General features: G+C 38.9%; 4 protein-coding genes across 4 annotated transcripts in view; 3 read left to right on the top strand and 1 right to left on the bottom strand.

The window, feature by feature from the left end:
* LOC117791110 (protein AF-10) overlaps window positions 1-15,109 on the top strand; it is a 31,209-nt gene extending 16,100 nt beyond the window's left edge. The window contains exons 7-12 of the mRNA XM_034630769.1: window positions 9,028-9,478; window positions 9,539-9,860; window positions 11,542-12,298; window positions 13,394-13,574; window positions 13,664-13,828; window positions 14,784-15,109. Coding sequence (XP_034486660.1) covers window positions 9,028-9,478; window positions 9,539-9,860; window positions 11,542-12,298; window positions 13,394-13,574; window positions 13,664-13,828; window positions 14,784-15,109 — 2,202 coding nt within the window. The remainder of the gene's footprint in view (window positions 1-9,027; window positions 9,479-9,538; window positions 9,861-11,541; window positions 12,299-13,393; window positions 13,575-13,663; window positions 13,829-14,783) is intronic.
* On the top strand, window positions 2,649-4,386 carry LOC117791112 (splicing factor U2af large subunit B-like). The gene has a single exon (XM_034630772.1). The coding sequence runs from the start codon at window positions 3,685-3,687 to the stop codon at window positions 4,369-4,371; it is 687 nt and encodes a 228-aa protein (XP_034486663.1). The 5' UTR covers window positions 2,649-3,684; the 3' UTR covers window positions 4,372-4,386.
* A 150-nt stretch (window positions 15,110-15,259) lies between the features above and the next one.
* On the top strand, window positions 15,260-17,708 carry LOC117789475 (BEACH domain-containing protein lvsC-like). The gene is given in 4 exon segments (XM_034628505.1): window positions 15,260-15,288; window positions 15,627-15,876; window positions 16,374-16,589; window positions 16,753-17,708. Coding segments are annotated over 4 exon segments (1,119 nt in total). The 3' UTR covers window positions 17,377-17,708.
* LOC117791113 (enhancer of yellow 2b transcription factor) lies at window positions 17,702-18,933 on the bottom strand. The gene is made up of 2 exons (XM_034630773.1): window positions 18,543-18,933; window positions 17,702-17,929 (listed from the first exon to the last, which is right to left on the bottom strand). The coding sequence occupies exons 1-2, from the start codon at window positions 18,762-18,764 to the stop codon at window positions 17,837-17,839; spliced, it is 315 nt and encodes a 104-aa protein (XP_034486664.1). The 5' UTR covers window positions 18,765-18,933; the 3' UTR covers window positions 17,702-17,836.
* Between the last annotated feature and the right edge of the window lie 2,766 nt (window positions 18,934-21,699).

Genomic DNA, 21,699 nt, shown 5'->3' on the forward strand with positions numbered 1-21,699 from the left:
TCCGTTCTGTTATTGAACTGTTATGTTACTGTTAACATCTCTCCCGCACACTGTAAACTATTACCATTATTATGTTAATGCAAAGTCTTAACAGCTGCTGTTGTTGTTTCTGCTGTTCCCACCCACCCCTTTACTGTAAATATTTATTTGGCTGTTGACATTTTTAATATAACTTGATCTTTGAAATGTATTTGCTTAAACATAACCCCCTTTTTGAATTTTGGTTTAACGATGGAGGCATACATAAAATGAGTTTATTTAGTGTGGTGTGCAGAGTTGAAATGTTGCCTGACCAAATATTTACACGCATTTACGCGCTGTTTGCTCCTTGAGTGAAGAAGCCTGTTGCCATTTTTGAAGTTGAAGTTGAATGACCCAAACAGTCCTGGGATCAGAAGGGTCTAATGAAACCATCATTAAGCACCTGTCTGATGGTCCGTCTGGGAAATATTAATTCATATTAGTTGCTTAAAGTTCTAGTGTCTTTTAATTAAGTTTTTCAAATTGATGGAAATTTCTTTGTTGTCAAAGTAACCACAACTACAACAACAACCACAATAACAACTGCGACGCTTGCATATTAAAATTAATTTTTGAGCTTACGACGATACGGCGCCATTATTGTGCTCTTTGCCACCTTCTTTGATTTGATTACCATAGAGGGGTGGGGTGGGGGAGAGAACCCAACCAACCGTTGGCTATGCAACGGCAATGTTTGTGCCGTTCCCATTTCCATTCGTTTTTCTTGTTGTTTTTGTTTGTTTTGTAAAACAGGCACGTTCATCACCCCCCCCTCATCACCCCCGTCCCGTCACTCAGGTAAATACCACTTAATGTTATTTTTTCTACCCCATGATTTTTCGGGCTTTGTATTTCCATTTATTTGCATCACAAATTATGCTGCCTCTCCGTCTTCCAGCTCTCCAGCTGCAAAGATTCTTCTTCTTCTTCTGTTTATTTATTGCCAATTGCAAACGTCTGGTGGTCACAGGTTTGTGTGTCTCCTCTTTCACCTCATCCTTCTGTTAACATCGTCTTACAATTCAATTATTTTTCATTTTCCTGTTTTGTCTTCTTCAATCGTCGACGGCTCTGTCTGGCTCAGGCAGTTAAAACAACAACATCAACAACAACAGGAAAATTAACCTGCATGCAGCACACCCGCCCCCGTTGACAGCATTGCATAAAGCACACGAACACACACATACAATAAACATAGAGAGAATGAGAGAGAGAAAGAGAGAGTGTGTGAGAGAGGAAATCATTGCTGTTGTTGAATGTTGCAATGAGTTCTCTTGCTCTCTAGCTCTCGCTCTCTCGTCTATTTGGCTCTCACGCGCAGGCCAAACTGTTCCCAGACGAAGTGAATGACTGTGAACAGTTTGCACACCTTAAATATTTAAAAATATTAAGCACAATTAAACCATCAAATTATTTCCTGTGCTTTTCAATTTCGAGTATTCTTTGAATCTTTCCACATTTTGTTTTGCTAAGCTTTTCGTTGATTTCGTTTCCTGGTCATTTCAAGTTGTCTGTCTGCATTGATAACATTGTCGTCACTGTTGTTGCTGCCGTATTTATTACAACATCAACAGCATTACGACATGCGCTGCATGTTAGAGCTTGCAGTTGTGTGACTGTGTGCAATTGTATGCTTATGTATGTATTTGTGTGTTGAGCGCCTATGAAAGATTCACTTTTATGCGTTCTGCTTTGCGGCGTGCTGCCCAATAAACTTTTTGATCAATGATCACATGAGGTGTTTATGTAAACTGGTTATAAATTGATATCTTAACTTAAAGTATCAAAATTCGAGCAGTCGTGAACTTTAACAAACTCAATGCAGTTTGTCATACTTATCAACTAAATACAATACAACTTTCTACTAAATGCATTAATATTTATAAGTTTCCTAGTAGTAAGATTATTCATAATTGCTACAACCAGCTTAAATGAGTATAAATATAAGCATTCAAGGATTTCCCTAATCAAAAATATACATACTAATCAACAATTAAGTCTCTGCGTCACTGAACCTTATCGCTGCACTCTCCAATTTGCCCACTGGGTGACGTTTTTCCAGTTAACTTTTGCTTATGCCTATGTGTCTGTGTGTTTATTTTTATGCTGTCGCCACGGTGAGTTCGAGTTCTTATGCGCTTCATTTTGTTTTTGTACACGTCGTCGTTTGTATTGGTGTTAGTGCGTGTCTGGTCTACGTGCAGACATAACATGCAATACATACATACGTCAATAATCCCCCCCCTGAAAACCGGCTGCAGATAGCAACAACAACAACTGCGCTCAGTGCTTTCCTCTCTCACTTACTCGCTCGCATACCCAGTGGGAAAAATGGATCACCTCTACACTCAAATACATTTGAAAATATAATTAATTTTGTAGTGCAATTATTTTTGCAATACCCGCCAGTTTTTAATATATAATCATTCTATACGCGAGTAGATGTGTCGGTAAATCCATCACTCTTATAATATTCTAAAGACAACCACAATGCTGTAGAAAATGCACGTCTGCGAGCAGTGGTAAATTCATCAGTTGTTTTCCCGCTGGGTCTTGTTGGTGTGCGCTACTGCAGCAACAAAAACCGTCGTCAGAGAGCAGAGTTTAGTACAACTCCGCACGGCCAGCAACCCACAACACTGTCGCGGTCTTGTTCTGGTTTCGTTTTTTAAGTTGTCGTTTTTTGTGTATGCATAAAAGGTGCATGTGTATTCGTATTTGTATTTATGCATTGTTGCAAGCCTGGCCTTTTTTTAATTGTTCGTCTTTGTTGCAATTTGTTAACTCATTTACCGCAAACATCGCTGCAAATACAAGGCGCGTAAAGTGTACACAATTTAATGGCCGTTGGTGTCAGCGACAAAAAGTTGTTTTTCTTGTATGAAAACTGCTCAAAATATTACTCGTTCACGTGGCCAGCTAAGCACATGTTTTAAATGCTGTCAGAAAAAAAGCTAATTTCCAACTAAAAGAAATTCAATTTGTGTTTTTGTGTGGAGCAAAAAGTAGAAAATAAAACGAATCGACGACGAGGTCTCTCTCTCTGTATGTGCAAGAGTGAGAAAGAGTGCGCGTCTTTTACGCTAACTCAGAGAGAGGGCAAGAGGGAGAGCCAACCAGCCCAGTCGCCGCCACGCAAGTTATTCACCCCAACAACAACAACAACAGCTCTACGCACACATTGACAGTTGGTTCTTCACATATACGGTCTGTGATTTTTGAATTGCATGTGTGTGTGTGTGTGTTTGTGTGAGTGAGTGTGTTCGTGCGTGTGAATGTGATTTGAAGTAAAACAAAAAAAAAAGAAGAATAACAGCCCAAAGAGCATACAAAATAATAATATTGAAAACGTATCAACAACAATTGAAAACAGCTATAGCGAAAGCTAAAGCTAAAGCAAGAGAGCCGAAAGAGAAGAGAGCGAGGACAGGGACTGGGACTGAGACTGAGATTGAGATTGACAGCGAGACTATGCTGCCATTCGGCTAATCACAGTGAACAAAACAAAATTGACGCTAAAAGAACAGTCAAAGCACAGAGAACACGAACTTGGCTTGCAGCCAACAAGAAGAAGAAACCAAAAACTGTGATCTCTTTCAAAGGGGCGCAACCGAATACAGAAAACAAAGAGTGACGGCAAACCAAACAAACAGAAAAATAAAAATGATGATGATGGACACACTGGATGCCCAGCCTATGGATGTGGCGCCTGCTGTTGCTGTGGCGGCCACAACAGTTAGCGGTACTCTGGACTTTACCGCTACCATGGTGAGCATGGCGGCAACGGCGGAAAGTAATAATAATAATCACATTGAGATGGCCGATTATAAGGAGCATCGCAAGAACAAGAAAAAGAAGCGTGAGAAGCGGGAAAAGGATAAGGAACATCGTCACAAACATCGCGAGCATCGTGAGCATCGCCGTCATCGGGATCGGGAACGTGATCGAGAGCGAGAATCATCCCATCATCATCATCAGCAGCAGCAGCAGCAACAGCAGCATCAACATCATCACAACAGTAGCCAGCACTCGACATCCGCCTCATCGTCGCCCTCATCCGCATCCACAACGCCATCGGCGACCATTGAATATGTTGGTGGATCCGCATCAGCATCGCCGTCCTATTTGGGCGCCAGTAGCGGTGCCGCAGGAGCTGTTGCCACTGTTGGAGGAGGTGCCGCTGCCACCACATACCCGCACAATTTAAAAATACGTTTCCTGCTTTCCGGGGTAAGACACAATCCACACCCAAGATCAAGACGTAGACAAACCAAAAACCAGACAAAAAGATATATATACTTTATAGGTTCTGCCACGCCTCCTACTGCCTGTTACGCACATATTCTTTAAAACAAACTCAAAAGATCCCTGTAATTTTTTTAAGTACGGGGTCTAATAAAAGACCCAGTACATGTCTAGATTATGCTACGGATCGACGCGTTTGTCACTTGCAGCTGACACGACGTCGCATCGTTGCAACTGCATCTGCATCAACATTAGCACATGCCCATATTCCGCCTTTAAGTGCGTAATCTATTTTGGTAACTTTATGGAGTCTTTGTCAAGATGTGTCATCCACAAAAAGACACTAACCGACAGCTGGCAATACCTTCGAGAAACTGCAACTCTCAACCTGACCAAAGCAACAATTCCTTATGCATGTCTTTCCGATCTCCACTAGACTGTAATTTTTGTAATTTCCCATATTTAAGAAAATCTTTTCAGCACCATATTGAAAGAAACTAGTCATATTATAACTAGCGTAAACATTGAACTTTCATGTGTATCTTTAGTGGATCTTTTTATAAAAAATCATCCCTTAATATTTAATGATTAAAAGTTAAAATGTGATAAATCCATAACGGCATTTAATCGTATTTTCTATGAGAATTAATTTGGAAGTGTTATAGTTTGTATTGTATTTCTTTGCTTTCTATGGAATTCATACATTATTAACTTTTACAAAAGTATTTAATGCAACTTTCTTACTAGTGAGGACCCTAAAAAATCGGATATGAGTTAATAAGGAAGTGTTATCTTTATGAGTCGTATTATATCATATAGTCATTGGGGTATTACTATCTTATTATGGTTTAGTCAGGCACCCTTTATTTTCAAAAATGATTTATGGGCTTTATTTTTAAGCAATTTGCATAAAAGATACGATGTGGAAATATGCAACCATGCCACATGCCTCAACTTGTTCAATTGCACGCCAAGTCTTTGACACTCCATCAATAATTTAAGCGCATTTTACATGCAACTGTGCTCGTTATCACATGTTACTGTGCCACAGCAGTTGCAGTTGCAGCTGCACCCTCAATGCATGATGTCCTGTAAGCATGCCACCTGCTACACCAACAGAGAGGGGGGGAGAGAGAGAGAGAGAGGGGAGTTGACTGGCAATTATAATGACAACGCTCCACACAATGATCCAATTGGCCAAGAACGTGTATCTATTGAATGACAATTATTGATTAGTGTAAGTGCCATTTAAGGCGGTTCGATTCAGCTGCAGTCCTTCGTCTTCGACCTGTGTCTTGCCACAAAAAATAGGGGCAAGACAGCTGTTCGCCTTATCCCTGCCAGTTTCTTCGCTTTGCGCGCGCTCTCAAGGATAACTTATTCTCTGTCTTCGTATATCCTGTCCTGAATGTCCTGGCCCGTTTTGTTCTCGCACAGTAAAAAATACCAACAACGTTGGCACGTTTTGTGCCTAGTTTACGACAGCTGCCAAAACTCGAGCTACCCTGAATTTCTTTGTGTCCTGTTGCTGCTGTTGCTGTTGCTGCTTCCTGGCGGCTGATTGATCCTGCTTTCGATCTTATTACAGCTGCCTGTTCTTAGTCTCAGGTATGCGGGACTCACGTCTTTCAGCTTCAGTTGTATTTAGTCTTGTTTTTTTTCGTCCTTTTTTTCTGTCAGGCTCTAATTGTGATAGGAATTCGTGCAGCTTGCAATAGAAGTTCCTTGATGTATTTCTCACACAGATTAAGATAATCATTTCTTTTCATAACATTTCTTTACGCTAATCAATCTCTGTTATACCTGTCTATTAGACATGTTTTGCAAATCTCGCAGCACTCAAAAGCAAGTTTTCGATTACTCAAACTCAAGGAATTTCCAAATATTTGGTAGCACATTTTTCAAAAATTTACCATTTTGTTGAAATATAAAGTAAATTTGCATCAACTGGTTATTTTTTGCAGCTCTGAAAATATATTCGAAAAATGAAATATCCGACATTTTATTTCATTGTTTTCAAAGACAATTCTCATTTAAATCTCTTGAATTAAAATATATATTTATATTTAATATTTCTATATCTCCAGTAGATATTCATTTAAAATGTTTTATATCAATTAATCTAGTTCAATCTTTGTTATAAATCTATATTTCCATAATTTTTACAGAGATAAGGAACTTTTTATTATTTCTTAATTATTCTCAAATAGTTTTTATTATTCTATTACTATCTGTGTTTTTTTTTTTTAAATATTATTATTTTACTTGTGGTTCCGCGAATTTCAACTATGAATTCTTTGATACCTTCCTCAATCTCCCATTCCTTATTCAGACCTCACTGGGAGTCTCTCCATGTCCCAATCAGTTGGATGTCGTTTATTTCAATTTGAGCAATTCTGCATTTAATGTCCTCGACATGTTGCTCTTGATGTTGTTGTTGTTGTCTTTGTTGGTGTGGTGCGTTTGCGAAAATTCCTGCCACAATGCGGACAAGGACAACCCTTTTTTTTCGTGCTGTCGACAATTACCCGACATCGTATCGTTGCTCCTGCTCTGGTTGTTGTTGTTGTTGTTAATGTCGTTGTCGTTGTCCTGAGAATGTGAGAGAGGGTTCAAATCAACAACCACGCGCAGACACACGCTAATATAATATTTATAGTTGGTATTTTGTTTCCGGCTGTCGCTCTTATTGAATTTGTTGTCGCTGTGCCTTTTGCAATAAAAAACGAATTTACAAAAATTGAAATATTGTACGGGAAGTACAGTGAGAAACGATTCGAAATGCAAAGCACGCGAAATGACAAAAGGGGTTGCTTGGGTTGTTCTTATTGTTGTTGTTGTTGTTGGCCCATTAGCTGCTCCAGCAACAGGATAATCAGCTATATTCAATGGCGGCCAGACTTTAGCTGCAACAGCAGCTGCCCAGGACGGGAAATTTCTGCATGTTGAGCATAAAGTTGACCCTGAAAAAAGGAAGAAGAGATTGAAATAATGCCTTTGACAAACTACTCGTACTACTTTAAATTAGAGTCCACCTTTTTTCAATGACCCAAATCTAATGAGTCGTGAAGGTGTTTACCAGAAATTCGACACTATTTGTTGCTGCCTCTTTTTTTATTTCCAGGTTTCCAGGCAGCAACAGGCTGCTGACCTTGGCAGGTAGTTTGATAGTTGTGTGTTAACAAAAATTGTCTTAATTCTTATTGGAACTGTAAAATTCTGCTTAAAAATTGCCAAGATACTTTTATAGTTTTGCAAAAGTATCTATTACAAATTCCAAGGGTCTGGCAACGTTGTACTTTGTTGACATCGTAACGACCGGTTGGCAACGCTGTGAATAGTTTCTGTCTACGTGACTAAACTACAACAACAATGTCAGCTACTGCACCCCCACCACCCAAATAAACAACACAATCCGCTCACGCATCCATCCAGAGAGCGCAACCAAAAGGGAACAGTCAGAAAGCAACATGAAATGAGAGATGTCGTGAGAGACGACAGCAAGAGAGAGAGAGAGGGAGAGTGGGAACGGACGGTCGCTGCTGTTCTCACCGTCTGTTGCTCTTTCTCTTTATTGTTTTGTGCATTAGCTGCAAGTAACATTTGCTGCCACACAAATGCATACATACATACATACATACATACATACATACGGCTGCATATGGCAGCATATGGGAAAACCACAAAATAAAATGTAAGAAAAAACTTGCCCATTGTTGCAGCATTTGTTGCCCTCGCCGAGTTTTGACAGCGACGGCTGCTGTTGTTGCTGCATTCTTCTGACTCTGACTCATTTTATTACATGCTGCGCTGCTTTTACCATTGACAGCAACGTCGACGACGCAGCCGATAAGCTTTGAGTTGCATTATGTGCACACACATACATACATTTACCACATCCAGATGTATATTTGCTTGTGTGTAGCTGACTGGCAGCTTTTTAATCTATATGGAGCACATGCAGCAACGTCGTGCCCCCTACCCAGGAAAAGAAGAAGAAGAAAAACAACAAAAACAAATATGAACAGTGGTTTTGTTGAGCTTTACTTTGCATTGATTGTTGTTTGTCGCTGTTAAGTTAACAGCGCGCTGTTATTATCGATTGTGCTTATGTTCATCTCTGTGTGTTTTCATTGTACTTGTTTGTTGTTGTTTTTGTTATATGCTTTGTGGCTGTAAACATGTGTGTTTACATGCCGCAATTTGCTACCGGAAGTCTCTACAACATTTTTAATGACCGCAAAAGACAACAACTAAAGAAGTAACATGCGCAAAGAAGAAGGTTATCATGAAATGACATATGTGTGTACATACTTTGTATGTTTGTATGTAATGAAGCTCAATCATTGACTAATTCTAGTAATACGATTAAAAGTTTTTCCATAGAAGCATTTAATGCTACGCAGCTGACAATTTCCGGTCGGTTATCGAAGCTCAATGTTGCAGTGTGACTGAGAAACAATGTTTATGCAATGTGAATCTACTCATTTATTTATAGGTACTCATAAATTTTGAAATATACTGCAAAAAGATATTAAAAACGCAGAAATCGTGATAGTTGATGAATACCTGAATTTCATGGCATAAACGTATTCTATTTATAGGTACTCATATATTATGATATATACTGCAGAGAGATATTAAAAACGCAGAAATCGTGATAGTTGATAAATACATGATTTTCATGGCATAAACGTATTTTCATTTGAATAATTTGTTGCATTTTACTAATTCTTGATATTTATCTCGTATATTTTTCAGCAACGAACAGAGTTGAGTCCACCCACCCACCAAACATCTGCCACCGCTGAGGTGAATGCAACATTAGCGAGTGCAACAACAGCAACGATAGCAGCGAGCGGGACAGCGATAGCGGCAACCACAGCGAGCACAGCAGCAACTACCTCAACGAGCAGTTCAACGGCAGGTGGAGGAGGTGCATCCGTTGGTGGTTATGTAAAAGCGGAGTCAAGTAAAGCGAGTAGCAGCAGTAGCAGCAGCAACAGCAAACATGGCAACAACAACAGCAGCAGCAACAGCAGCAAGGACAACAGCAGCAACAGTGCAACAAGTGGTGGAGGTGCTGCTGCCACCAGCAGCAGCAACAGCAGTAGCGCTGGTGCCCCCAGTTTGTATGTCTCGGTGCCGTTGTCCACCGCCAATGTACCTGGTATCAATTTGCCCAACAGCAGCAGCAACAACAGCGGGAGTGGTGAGTTTGAGCAATCATCACTTAAATCCATGTCATAACTCAATTGATAATTCTCTCCAGAAACGCACGCTTCAACACAACAGCAATCACAATCCGCACAATCGCCACTGACAGCAGGTGGAGTGGGAGGAGCATATGCAGCTGCCACGGGAGGAAGCAGCAGCAGCAGCTCAGGTGGATCCTCTGCCTCTGTTATCCAGCATCAGAGTGGGAAATCATCGCCTGCATTGGGTGCTCTGGTCAGCAGTAATGCTGGTGGCAACACTGGCAACCTGACGGCCACCACAACAGAGAGTGGCAACTTGAAGATCAGCTTTGAGAAGCAAACGACACGTGTACAGCAGCTGCAGGAGCAAGAGGCGTCTCCAGCGCGTCGCAGCAGGTAAATATGATCAGCGAATTCACCACAGCGTATTCACCACACTGCTCTTAAGACGGTGTGATCAGTTTATACTTAATTTATACACATACATATTAAAAATAACTTGGTTTCTGTTGTATTCTGTTGTTTTGTTGCGTTGTGTTGCATATACTCACCACATGGTGAGTTTTTAACAGCTGAGTTTGATTTTAAGTTTGCAGCGAGGATCAAAATTATAATTTCTTCGTATTCTTTGATAGTTGTTGCACCAACTTCACCACACACCTTGCTTAATTAATCCAACTTCACCACACAAGCAAGCGATTTGATTTTATCATTTATTTCCATTCACCACACTTTACTAAAAAGGAAACAAATTCAATTCTCACATAATGTGTTCTCTAAAAATTACTCTTGTTATTGTTCTTTCTCTCTCTTTCTCATTTTGCTTAATATCTTCCCACCACTACACACTAACTCACCTCACCACCCACTTGTTGCATATGTAAATTACCTGCCTTTGCATTACCTTAACCGCCGCAACAACAACAACGGCACGTAGATCGCGCTCTGGTGAAAGTGGTAATCATCATCATCACCACCATGCGAATCACCAAACTCACCAAACCCACCACAATCACCATCAAACAACACCATCGCAGTCGCAAACCTCGCAGCAGCAACAACAACAGCAGCAGCAGCAACATCATCAGCTGCAGCAACAATCGCTGCATTCCTCTGCATCCTCTTCCTCTTCATCCGTCTCATCGTTGACCACGCCCACAAAATCTCAATCGCGATCGGGCAAGAAACGTGCTGCTGCCATGAGCAAGAGTGAAGCAGCGGCGGCAACAACAACAGCGGCAGCAACAGCGACAACAACAATGACAACAGCAACTGTGGCAACAGCAACAACAAGCACGGTTGAGAAATTGACTCGTAGCAGCAGCAGCAGCAGTCGTCATAATTCACCACACTATCGTGCCACGCCCACACCTCCTCCGCAAGCATTGTTGCCAGCTGTCTCCTCGCCGGTGGTTATGTTGCAGGCTCTATCCTCCTCCTCTATCGACTCCCCACCAATTGTGGCAACAACGCGCAATACGCGCAATAACAGCAACAATACTAACAGCAATGTGGCAGCTGCCACAGAACATGCATCCAGCTCGTGCTCCTCCACATCCTCAATGTCCTCGGCCAGCGGCAATGCTGTTGTCAGTCTCTTAGATTCCCCCGTCAATATGTCCACACAGCCCCAACAACAGCAACAGCAAGCACAGCAGCAACAACAACCACATGTTGCATGTTACAGAAGTGGCAGTAGCAACAGCAATGCTGCTGCAAAGCCATTGAATAAAAAAATGTTGCGTGCACAGCAAACGCAATTGTACCAACAACAACAACAGCAACAACAACAGCAACATCAGCAGCAGCAGCAACAGCAACCACATATTAATAATGCACCACCCGCTAGCGCTTCCTCACCCACCAATCTTAGTTCAGGCAATAGTCAATTTGCACAGCTGCAACAGCAACAGCAACAACAGCAGCAAAAGCAACAACAACAGCAACATCAAGATTTAGAAATATTGCAATTCACTAATACAATTACAAATGCTTCTTCCATAACAACACCAACAACACCCACAACAACATGCAACAATAACAAATCATTAACAACAACATCAACGAAATCCAACAGAACTCCTGATCTCAATTTGGCGAGCACAACAAACAGCACGGCAACAACAGCAGCAACAACAGCAGCAACAACAACTAGCAGCAGCAGCAATAGTCTCTTAAACCTCAATCTGGGCAGCAGCAACACCAACAACAACACCTGTAGCAGCAACAATGGCGGCCTCAAGTTCACCTACGAGTCACAATTGGATGTGCCCATGTTGCCGGTTAGCGCCATTAAAGATTCACCACCAAGTTCACCTGGCTCCGAAATCGGTGGCAATCTGCATTCAAATCTGGCAGCAACAATGAATGTTGCTCCCGTCGCTGCCAGCAGCAATTTGCGTAAACGCGGACGCAAGGCCAAAGATGCAACACTGGCAGCGGCAGCAGCAGCAGCGACAGCAACAGTGGCAGCTGTTGCCACAGCAGCAGTTGCAACAGTTGATCTCAAAGATGTGCGCATACTGCAGAATGGTGTTGGTGGCGCTGGTGGTGCTGGTGCTGCAGCCAGTGCACCACCGGTTAGTGCCCCCACACCGCCAGCCACGCCCTCCACCAGCGTCTTGAGCAGCACCAGCAGCAGTGGCTCCAGTTCCGGCTCCAGCTCAATTATTGCCCACACGGCGACACATATGCTCGGCAATCATGTGAATCCCAGCAGCAGTGTGGCACAGAAACTGTCGGAGCAACTGCACATGGAGGTGCAGGATCATGCCATCTACACGCCCGACTCCATGTCCTCACAGTTTGCTGGCGTTCCATTTCCCGGCAAGCAGGTAAATGCCTTTTATCATTATTATTAATTGTAATCAGGGAAAAAAACCGAACCAAATCAATTTAAAAAAAATTATAATGAATAATGGTTGTTTTATACTAATTATAGCATAAAAAGTTGAGCTACCATTTTTATTTTTCGAAAAATACAATAATGCATAAATTTAAATGCAGAATGGATTATGAAGCAAAAACATTATCAAAATGACAAAATTACAAGTCCAAATTTTTATCCAATTTAACATGAAGTTTTAAAAAAAATATGAAACGTCTCAGAATCAAGTTTAAAGTGTAGTTTTACACTAATTACGATATAAATAGTTGATTGAAAGTGAATGATTGAGATTTAAAATTTTCAATATTCCAAAGGGGGGACACTTTGCTGTTAAAATCAATCAATCAACCCAGATCTAGGGTGCAATTTTTTTTTAATGAAATGAACTTAATTTGAATGCAGAATGAATGAAAAGGCAAACCATGATTAAAATGACATTCCGCTTGAACTTTGGTTTTGTTTTGACAAAGTTATGAATGTTAAAAGTTGGTCAAACCTTTAAATTAGCAACTTTACAAGTCAAAATTTTTCTTGAATTTGACATGATTTTTTACAGAAAAATGAAACGTCTCAGAATCAAGTTTAAAGTGTCATGTTATACTAATTATGATATAAGGAGTTGATTAAAAGTAAAAACTTGAGATTTAAAATTTTGAATTTTCAAAATTTCAAAGGGGGGACCCTTACCATCAACACAGAACCATGGCTTCGATAATCGAAAAATAATAAAATTTTCTAAATGAACAAAATTTGAATGCAAAATGAATTTAGAGGCCAAATAGTTATCAAAATGATATCCCGCATAAAAATCGGTTGACTTTTGGTAAAGTTATGACCGTTTAAAATTTACAAGTCAAAATGTTTTTTATTTTTTAATATAAGGAATAATTATATACATCGACCCTCCAAAAAGAATTGTTTAAGTAGACTTTTGTCATATACTCGTTTAATATATTAAGATTTCCTGCCTATTGAAATTACACATTAACATTCAACTAATAAATTAAATGAAATTGTTTTTTTTTTTGTTCCACTGTTTTAGCGCAATTCGAGTGCGGCAGCTGCGAGCAACGCAACGCCAGCTCCTAATCCGCTGCAATCGATGTTTGGTGGCGGGGGAATCAATGGCAACATGCCCATACCTCAAAGTCTGGAGCAGCTGCTGGAACGTCAGTGGGAGCAGGGATCACAGTTTCTCATGGAGCAGGCGCAGCATTTTGACAGTGAGTATGGCGAATCAATCCCAATGTATTATCTCTTCAGTTGCTCAATCTCTCTTTCCCTATCTCCCTATCTCTCTCCCTGTCTACAGTTGCCTCGCTGCTGAACTGTCTGCATCAGCTGCAGAGCGAGAATTTGCGTCTGGAGGAGCATGTGACCAGTTTAATTGCACGTCGCGATCATCTGTTGGCTGTTAACGCTCGTCTGCAAATTCCGCTCAATAATGCGATTAACAGTGCCAAAGCCGAGGCGCATGGTAAGTAGTGGCATCTCCCTCTCTCAACTTGGTGACGGCACTTGCATTTGCACACACACACACATACGAGAAGCTATGCATCCACCTACACACAGAAACAATGTTTTCTCACTCACTTAATGTACATACAAAATAACATACGTATGCTGTTTTGGCGTTGCCAGACTTTACATTAAGGATAAACTTTTACACAATAAGTTACATTAAGTTAACTAACTGGGTACACGTGATCATGTACATACACACAACTAATATAATGTCATACTTAACTTTTTATATCAAGCAACAATCATGGAAAAATGTTTGTCACTTCAATATTGCATTATTCACATATTTAAGGATTGTACAAATTTTTTCCATTTTCAAACAGTTTTCTATGGTTGTTGCTCTTAACACCCGAAAAATAAGAAGTATTTTAACTTAGATATATACAAATACTTAATATAACATATTTTATACAATTTACAAAATTTTATATTAATTTTTTTTCAATTCATGTAACAATTCAAACTAAGAACAAGAATAAAAAATACTACTTTTTCTCTCTTCACTAAATTTACAATTACAATAAGTTATTATTATAAAACTTAAATTTAATTTTTTTCCTTATTTTATTTATTTTAAAAATGAATAAAATGTATTTTTTAAAGCAAAACAACAATCAATTTCTAAATTCATTTATTTTGGGTTTTGATTTAATTTCTTCATTTGCTGCAGGGTGAACTAACAGCGGCTGTTAAAGTTAAATTTAAGAGCTTTTTTGAGTTTAATGTTATCCTTTGAATTTAACATCAATGTTATTTAAACAGTGATGTTATTCTAATTGGTGAGAGACCTTTCAAGTTGGTTGTACCGTTGCATACCAACATTCGCACACACACACTTATATCACCAACTAACAATTAAATTGTGTGTAAATAGAATGTGTCTTCAATATGTTTAATTTCTACATTAGTTTCCAGCAATAGCAGCAGCAACAACAACATCAGCAGTGCAAATGCTCTCAATGCAGCCACAACAATTGCAGCCGCCGTTTCGTTGGCAACAACCGCTATAAACACAACAACACCAACAATGGCCAACAGTCGGGCTAGCAGCGCGAACAGCGTGCTGGACTATCGCGGCAACACCAACAGCAGCAGCAACAACAACAACAACAATAATATTAGCAACAATGCCGCATCATCAAATTCGAACGCAACCACATCGACAACGTCAACACCAATGTCATCGGTTGGCAGCCTTGCAATGGGAAATGCAGCCAACTTGGGCTTAAGGTGAGTATCTGATATTTAAGTACAGTATGTCAAGTAATTGTTTTAAAAATAATAAACAAATTTGTGATTTTTTTCTTTGTTAAAATAATTATTTGATATACTGTATGTATGCAAAATCAACATTTGTATATTTGTAAAAATTCCATTAGCAGACATGTCGCCGCATCTCATTCATATAACAGCGTCGGTAACAGCAGCAGCAACAGTAACAGCATGAGTAATGTTAACGCTAACAGTGGCAGTAACAGCAGCAACAGCAACAACTTGCATACGCATCAACAGCAGCAGCAACATACATCTTATATGCAAACGCAACAGCAGCTACAACAACAACAGCAGCCGCCGCAGCATTTGCATCAAACGCATCACGCCAGCGCCGCAGTTGCCGCACACATGTTGGGCGTGAGCATGGGGCTTGGTGGTGCCGGCAGCGCTGCTGCTATTGGACGAGGTGGGTCAGCTGCAACAACATTAACAGCAGCAACAACAACAACAGCAGCAACAGCAACAACAGTCACAGCCACAGCAACATTGACAACAACAACAACAACATCAGGCAGTTTGCAACATGGCGGTGGTGCGCATGGTGCGCATCCGCATCCGCTTTCGCATTCGCACCACCCACACCACCATTCAAGCATTCAATTGGTTCAATTGTCGAGTGCCGGAGGTGGGGGCATTGGCATTGGCGTTGGTGGCATTGATGATTTGAGTAGCTCCTCCACCTCTTCCTACGCAGCGCATCATGCGCTATTCAACACGCATCACCAGGTAGTGTGTGCGTGTATGCGTGTGCGTGTGCATGTGTATGTGTATGTGTGTGCAAGTTTGAGCATTTTACAATTCGAATTGTTTGTTGATAAACAATGATTGATTGTTGTTCACATATGTATACAATACTATTTATATGTATTCCTTCATTCGTAACATTTTGATTTTAATGCCGCCCTCCATCAACTCAAATTACACACATACTTACTATTATATGTTCACATCATAAATTCATGTGCTTTGTTTTTTGCTCCAAAATGCATCCCAAATCAAAAAATTCAAGGCCACAGAGGGAAAATGCAAAAAATACGAATATTCTTTATATATATATATACATATACATACATACATATGCAAAATTGTTTGTTGTTTTTGTGTGCCAGCGCTGAAAGAAAACTGTTAACCCTTTTAAAAGCTAGCTGTTAAGCATTATTAACATTCCATTACAATCCCATGTTTATTAACATTCTGTTATGCTATTTATCGTTTCTTTACAGTCCCAACTAAGGCGCGACGATAACCTAACCAAAACTAGCTGAAAGTCATACCATGAGCAGCAAGGTCAACAGCAAATTAAGAAGAAACCAATCCTGGCCAGACGTGGCCGTCAAAACAATAATAGTCACAACAACAAACCCCAAATGCACACATACAAGAAGCTTAAGCAGACAGCCGTTAGCTTTCAGCAGCTGCGTGTCAATGAAGAAGACGATGTAAGTTTGTTAACAGAGTAGTTATAACATAACATTGATGTGGATATCAGATTTAGAAATTGAAGCAACATTAATCGAAAAATTTGTCTCATTTTAAAATCGATAAGTAGATAAGTGTAGCTTAGTAAAGTTTAACCTAATATATATCCATCTCCAACTTTAGCTCAGCAGCAGCACCAGCAGCTGCTCCTCCACCTTCTCATCGTCGTCACAACAACATTCGTCAGTGGACTACGAGGCCGAGGATGAGAACGAGGATAAACAACGACAGCGACGTCACAAGGATGAGAATGACAGTTTAATACATGTGCAGAACTTTCTCAAATGCTTTGGCGCCAATGCCTTTGCCGGCTCCGCTGTGAGAACAGTTCCATCAACAGCAACATCCACATTCACATCAACGACAGCAGCAGCAAAGATTTCAATTTCAGCAAGCACAGAACTGCGTAACTGGCGTCAAAATTATCGCACAATTGCCACAGCAACAACCTCTATAGCAGCTGCAACTATAACAGCAACAGCAACAACCACAGCCACAACCCCAGCAATAACAACACCACAAACGCAGTTCACCAACAGCAAGCCACAAAAATTTCAAATTAATACAAAATTTTTACGCAAGCCGCGCAACAAACTGATGAAAATGCTGCCCACAGCAAACACGGTACAGCAACAACAACAACAACAGCAGCAGCAACAACAGCAACAACAGCTAACGCAGCTATATATTGATGATTCCAACGCCAAATTCAAAGACTTTTCAATTGACTCGCTATTGAATAAGTGAAACATAACACGTAACACAATTATAAATTAGATCTATTATTTTGTAGCCTAATTCTTTATCACAGCCACCCATAAACCGCGTTCCTAGAGATCCCTCAATTAATTATGTATTGTATATTTTCATTTAGCCAATCGTACAGAATGTAACACACATAATATTAACATAGTAATCGAATATTATATATATATTATTATTAAGTTGTTTATTTATTACATAAATTTGTACAACTAATGGCGCAATTCATAATTAGCATTAGCAGGCGTGTTAAGCATGTACATATTATAATCTACTTAATTACGAGTTAATAAACCACAAAACAATGTGCTAGAATTTAACCTCTGACTATATATTTCTACCAGTCTCTCAGATGAACAAATGAACCAACAAATTTAAAACAATTTTGCTTTGGCAGTGTATTTTGGGGGGGGGTGCAATCAGAATCCGAATCAGTTGTCAACTATCACTTTTCCGATGATCCGAAAGGGGACTCCAAAGCTTCGCGCACGCGTAGCAACATTTCCTTGCGTACAACTTCGGGCACCAAGGCACGAGCCTGTTTAAAAACAAAAAATAAAGATATTATTGGTATAATAGTCTGACTTAAACTGAATGTATAGTTAGATATACTGATATAATATGGAAACCAGCCGGACCTATACCCAGTTGTATCAAGATATGGCTATATAGCAGTGTTGTGCCTTTAAGCATTCACATTACTTTTTAATTACCATTGAAAAAAAGTAGGGAAAATAAAATTGCACTGCCAATGAAATGGCATTTTCACTAAATAAGTAGTTAATTAGGCCCGTCTCTGCAATATCGACTCAGCTCGTCATTCTGATCATAAATATATACAGTATTTCAAGTAAATTTTTTTTTTAAAAATAGTTCAACTTCATGATTCTCATTTTTTCTTCTTTTACTTGTTCTAAGAAATATACGCAACTATAATGCAAATAAAGAGAATATAAAAGCCAATTTAAGCTAAAAATTTTTGCTGCAAAATATAAATGTAATTTTTGTCACTGTCAAAACAATTACTTAACACACTATGTTTACGCCTCCTCTTAAGTGTTACAGAGTTTGTAACAAAACTATAATAACTATAGTAGTATAAGGGTATAAGAATGTGATCGCTTGCTTTGAAGCAGGTTAGTCAATATTACTTGTGGAATGATCTCTGCTGAAAGCTGCTCATGTGTTACGTTGGCCAAGCCACGTTCCTCCAGAGTGTTGCGTATCTTTTGCTCAATGTCTTTGCGCCAACCACATTCAATTAAGCGCTTCTCCAGCAAATCCTTCAAAGCGATTTTGTCACCCTTGTCCAGCTGAAGCTTCTTAGCATCCTCTGGATCAGTACCAATGCCAGTTTCCTTGCTCGCTGACATGATCTCTCGTTGCAGATGATAAGAATTACTTTATATTAATAATTGTTTGTTTAAAATTGTTGTGTGCCAGTTTTTTCAAAGACAATTTGTGACAATCGATGCCTTTTTGTATAATACGAAAACATATCGATACTATTATCAATCGTGTAGTCGGCCGACCCCACAATCTGCCGAAGACTGCATTTGGCTATTTTCCATCGCAATTTCAGCTATATTTTAGATGCTTTACAGCCAGAAATAGCTATTTCTCATCTAAAAGATTGCCAACACTGTAATTCATCAACAAATTTTACGTACAAAAAAATAAAATTTGACAAATTAAAACATCATAGCTTGCCGCACATGTTTTCAAATCAATAACAAGAATTAGCCCTTAAAGTGAGAACCTTACATTTCATTGGCAGTTCACAACAAAAGATTAACGTATCAAGTGTTCCGAGACATTCATTCATTTTTCACGAATTGTGTAAACATCATTCGAATGTCTCACTTGGTGGTGCAAGCGCACTTGATTAATTTTATTCATTGAGCAAATAAAACGAGTATTCAATTATATTTTCAAGTAAAATGGACATTTTAGATATTAAAAGCGAAAATAGCTTTCAAGATCAGGTGCGAATTTATTTAAATCATTCATGTTTATGTACTCAGTGTATATACAGTTAGTCAAGTACTTGTCCAAACAAAATAATTATATATTTTTTTTTTAACTACCTTTTTTTTCTATAATAAAATAAGGTCTAGAATAAAACAGCAGCAAAGTAAAATTTATTTTTGCAAAATAAAATATGTGAATTTTTACGTTGTTGAAAAGCTTTTTTGACATACTGTATACACTGATGCACCCTTTGAATGCCTGACTTTTTTGATTTTGATTTATTAAATATATATAGAGTTCACGTTCGGAATGCACGTCACCTCTAGATGTGGCTTCAGATGCAAGCTCTTTTGGACGTATTGCTGATTTTAAGGCTAAAATAATGAATGGCCACATTAAGCTTAAGGAAAAGCGCGGCCGCAGCAAAGTCTGGAATATATTTGCAGCTTTGGTTGATGAGAATGGGGATGACATCGAGCAGTTTGTGGCATGCCGAATCTGTTTCAACATATACAAATATGTCAATTCTACCTCGAATCTGGTTAAGCACAAATGCTACCTAAACTATGAGGCCAAAGAGAATGCTACTACAAATGGCCAAGATGTGGTAGTAGATAGTGAAACTAAAAACAAGTTAGCCGATGCAGCCGCCCAATGGATGATTACAAATTGTCGGCCATTTAATATCATTGAAGATTCTGGATTGAAGAACATGGCTCGCATCTTTCTATCAATCGGATCGACTTTTGGAGAAAATGTAAAAATTGACAGTATTTTACCGAGACAATCAACTGTGAAAGGTTATATTTCCGAGTTGTATGAATTACAGATGCAAAAGACTATTGACGAATTGAACCAAATTAAGTGTAATGGCTACAGCATTTCCTCATATGTATGGTCAGATAGCTACATAAAGCCATCTTTTGTATCCGTCACCGTACATTATATCAAGAAATCAACAATGATTAATCATCTACTGGCTGTGTCGCCTCTCAACATTGATTCAAATGCCGGTAAGTAACGTCACAACCCAATTGATTTCAAATTTAAATTATTTAAATACGTATTTTGCAGCTAAGCATATCGAAGAGGCGATAAAGAAATGCTTGCAATACTTCGAGTGTGACTTGGATAAGGATGATCCAATTATAGTCATGGATAGCGATGAGAATTTCTCTACTGCCTTCAATAACCACCGTCACATACACTGCATCATTAATTTGCTGAGTAATGCAATTGATAAGGTTTTTAGAAAAATTCCCCAGCTGCAGGAAATGCTAGACAAGTGCATCAAGCACTGCCAAAAACCCAGCGATAGTTTTAGTAGTTCCAGTTCGAAACGCAGAAATCCAATTTTTTACTATCTAAATAATGTAATAGATAACCGGGATACCTTAGTGAAAAATTGTGGCATCCCCCTAAAATTTAATGAAATAGAAGCTATATTTAATATCTTGCAAAGCTTTGAAAAAACCTCGCTTGCATTGGAAGATGATAGTGTTCCCACTTTGCACATGATAATTCCACATCTCCATAAACTTAAGAAGCTTTGTAACAATAATGTTGAAGACATTCCAATACTAAAAGATTTAAAAGATGAATTGCACATGCATTTGAATTCAATTTCATCAAGACATGTTACTAAATACCATAAAATAGCACTGTTCCTCTTTCCTCCCACAAAGAAATTACTACTATTTAATGAGAGGGAAAGAAAGGCAACGATAGACGAATGTAAAAGCATGATGCAACAGTTTTATGTTGAAACCGAAAGTGCTCGAAAAAAGATAAAAATTGATATTGAATACTGCGGAGATGGCATTTTTTCGGACTTTATAGAACAATCCTCCAGTGACATTAAAACCGACACAATAAATAATGAAATCAATGAGTATCTTGCTAGAAAAATTACACTTTCCGAAGTGTTTCATGTGCTTGAATGGTGGACAGCAAATAAAGTTACCTTTCCAATACTTTATAAAGTAAGCTGCAAAATACTAGGAACACCTGCCAGTATTGCGTCTACTCAACGGGCTATTTTACAGGCTCGCAATCTACTTAGTGCAAATCCGACTTCCATTACTTGTGATGATATGATAAATGAAATGATATTTCTTAAAAATAATTATGAATATTAAACTTTAATTCGTGTCAAAGTATCATTTTGATTCTCAAAGAAATTGTTTATGAAACCGAAATTATTACTAATTTATTATGTTGTATTTTTATATAATTTCAATTTGAGTTATGTTGATTACAATTTATCCCAAGGATAAGCAAATAAAGAAAAAATTAACTATAATATTTTATGCAAATACCGTTTTTGAATACTTGAAA

This window comes from Drosophila innubila (genome assembly GCF_004354385.1).
Source record: "Drosophila innubila isolate TH190305 chromosome 3R unlocalized genomic scaffold, UK_Dinn_1.0 2_E_3R, whole genome shotgun sequence".
Lineage (NCBI taxonomy): Eukaryota > Metazoa > Arthropoda > Insecta > Diptera > Drosophilidae > Drosophila > Drosophila innubila.

Excerpts from the sequence above, each read along its gene's own strand:
- LOC117791112 (XM_034630772.1), top strand. The coding sequence starts at position 3,685 with ATGATGATGATGGACACACTGGATGCCCAGCCTATGGATGTGGCGCCT.
- LOC117791113 (XM_034630773.1), bottom strand. The coding sequence starts at position 18,764 with ATGTCAGCGAGCAAGGAAACTGGCATTGGTACTGATCCAGAGGATGCT. Across the intron at positions 17,930-18,542 it reads CAGCAGAGATCATTCCACAA|GCTCGTGCCTTGGTGCCCGA; the intron begins GTAATATTGACT and ends GTTTTTAAACAG.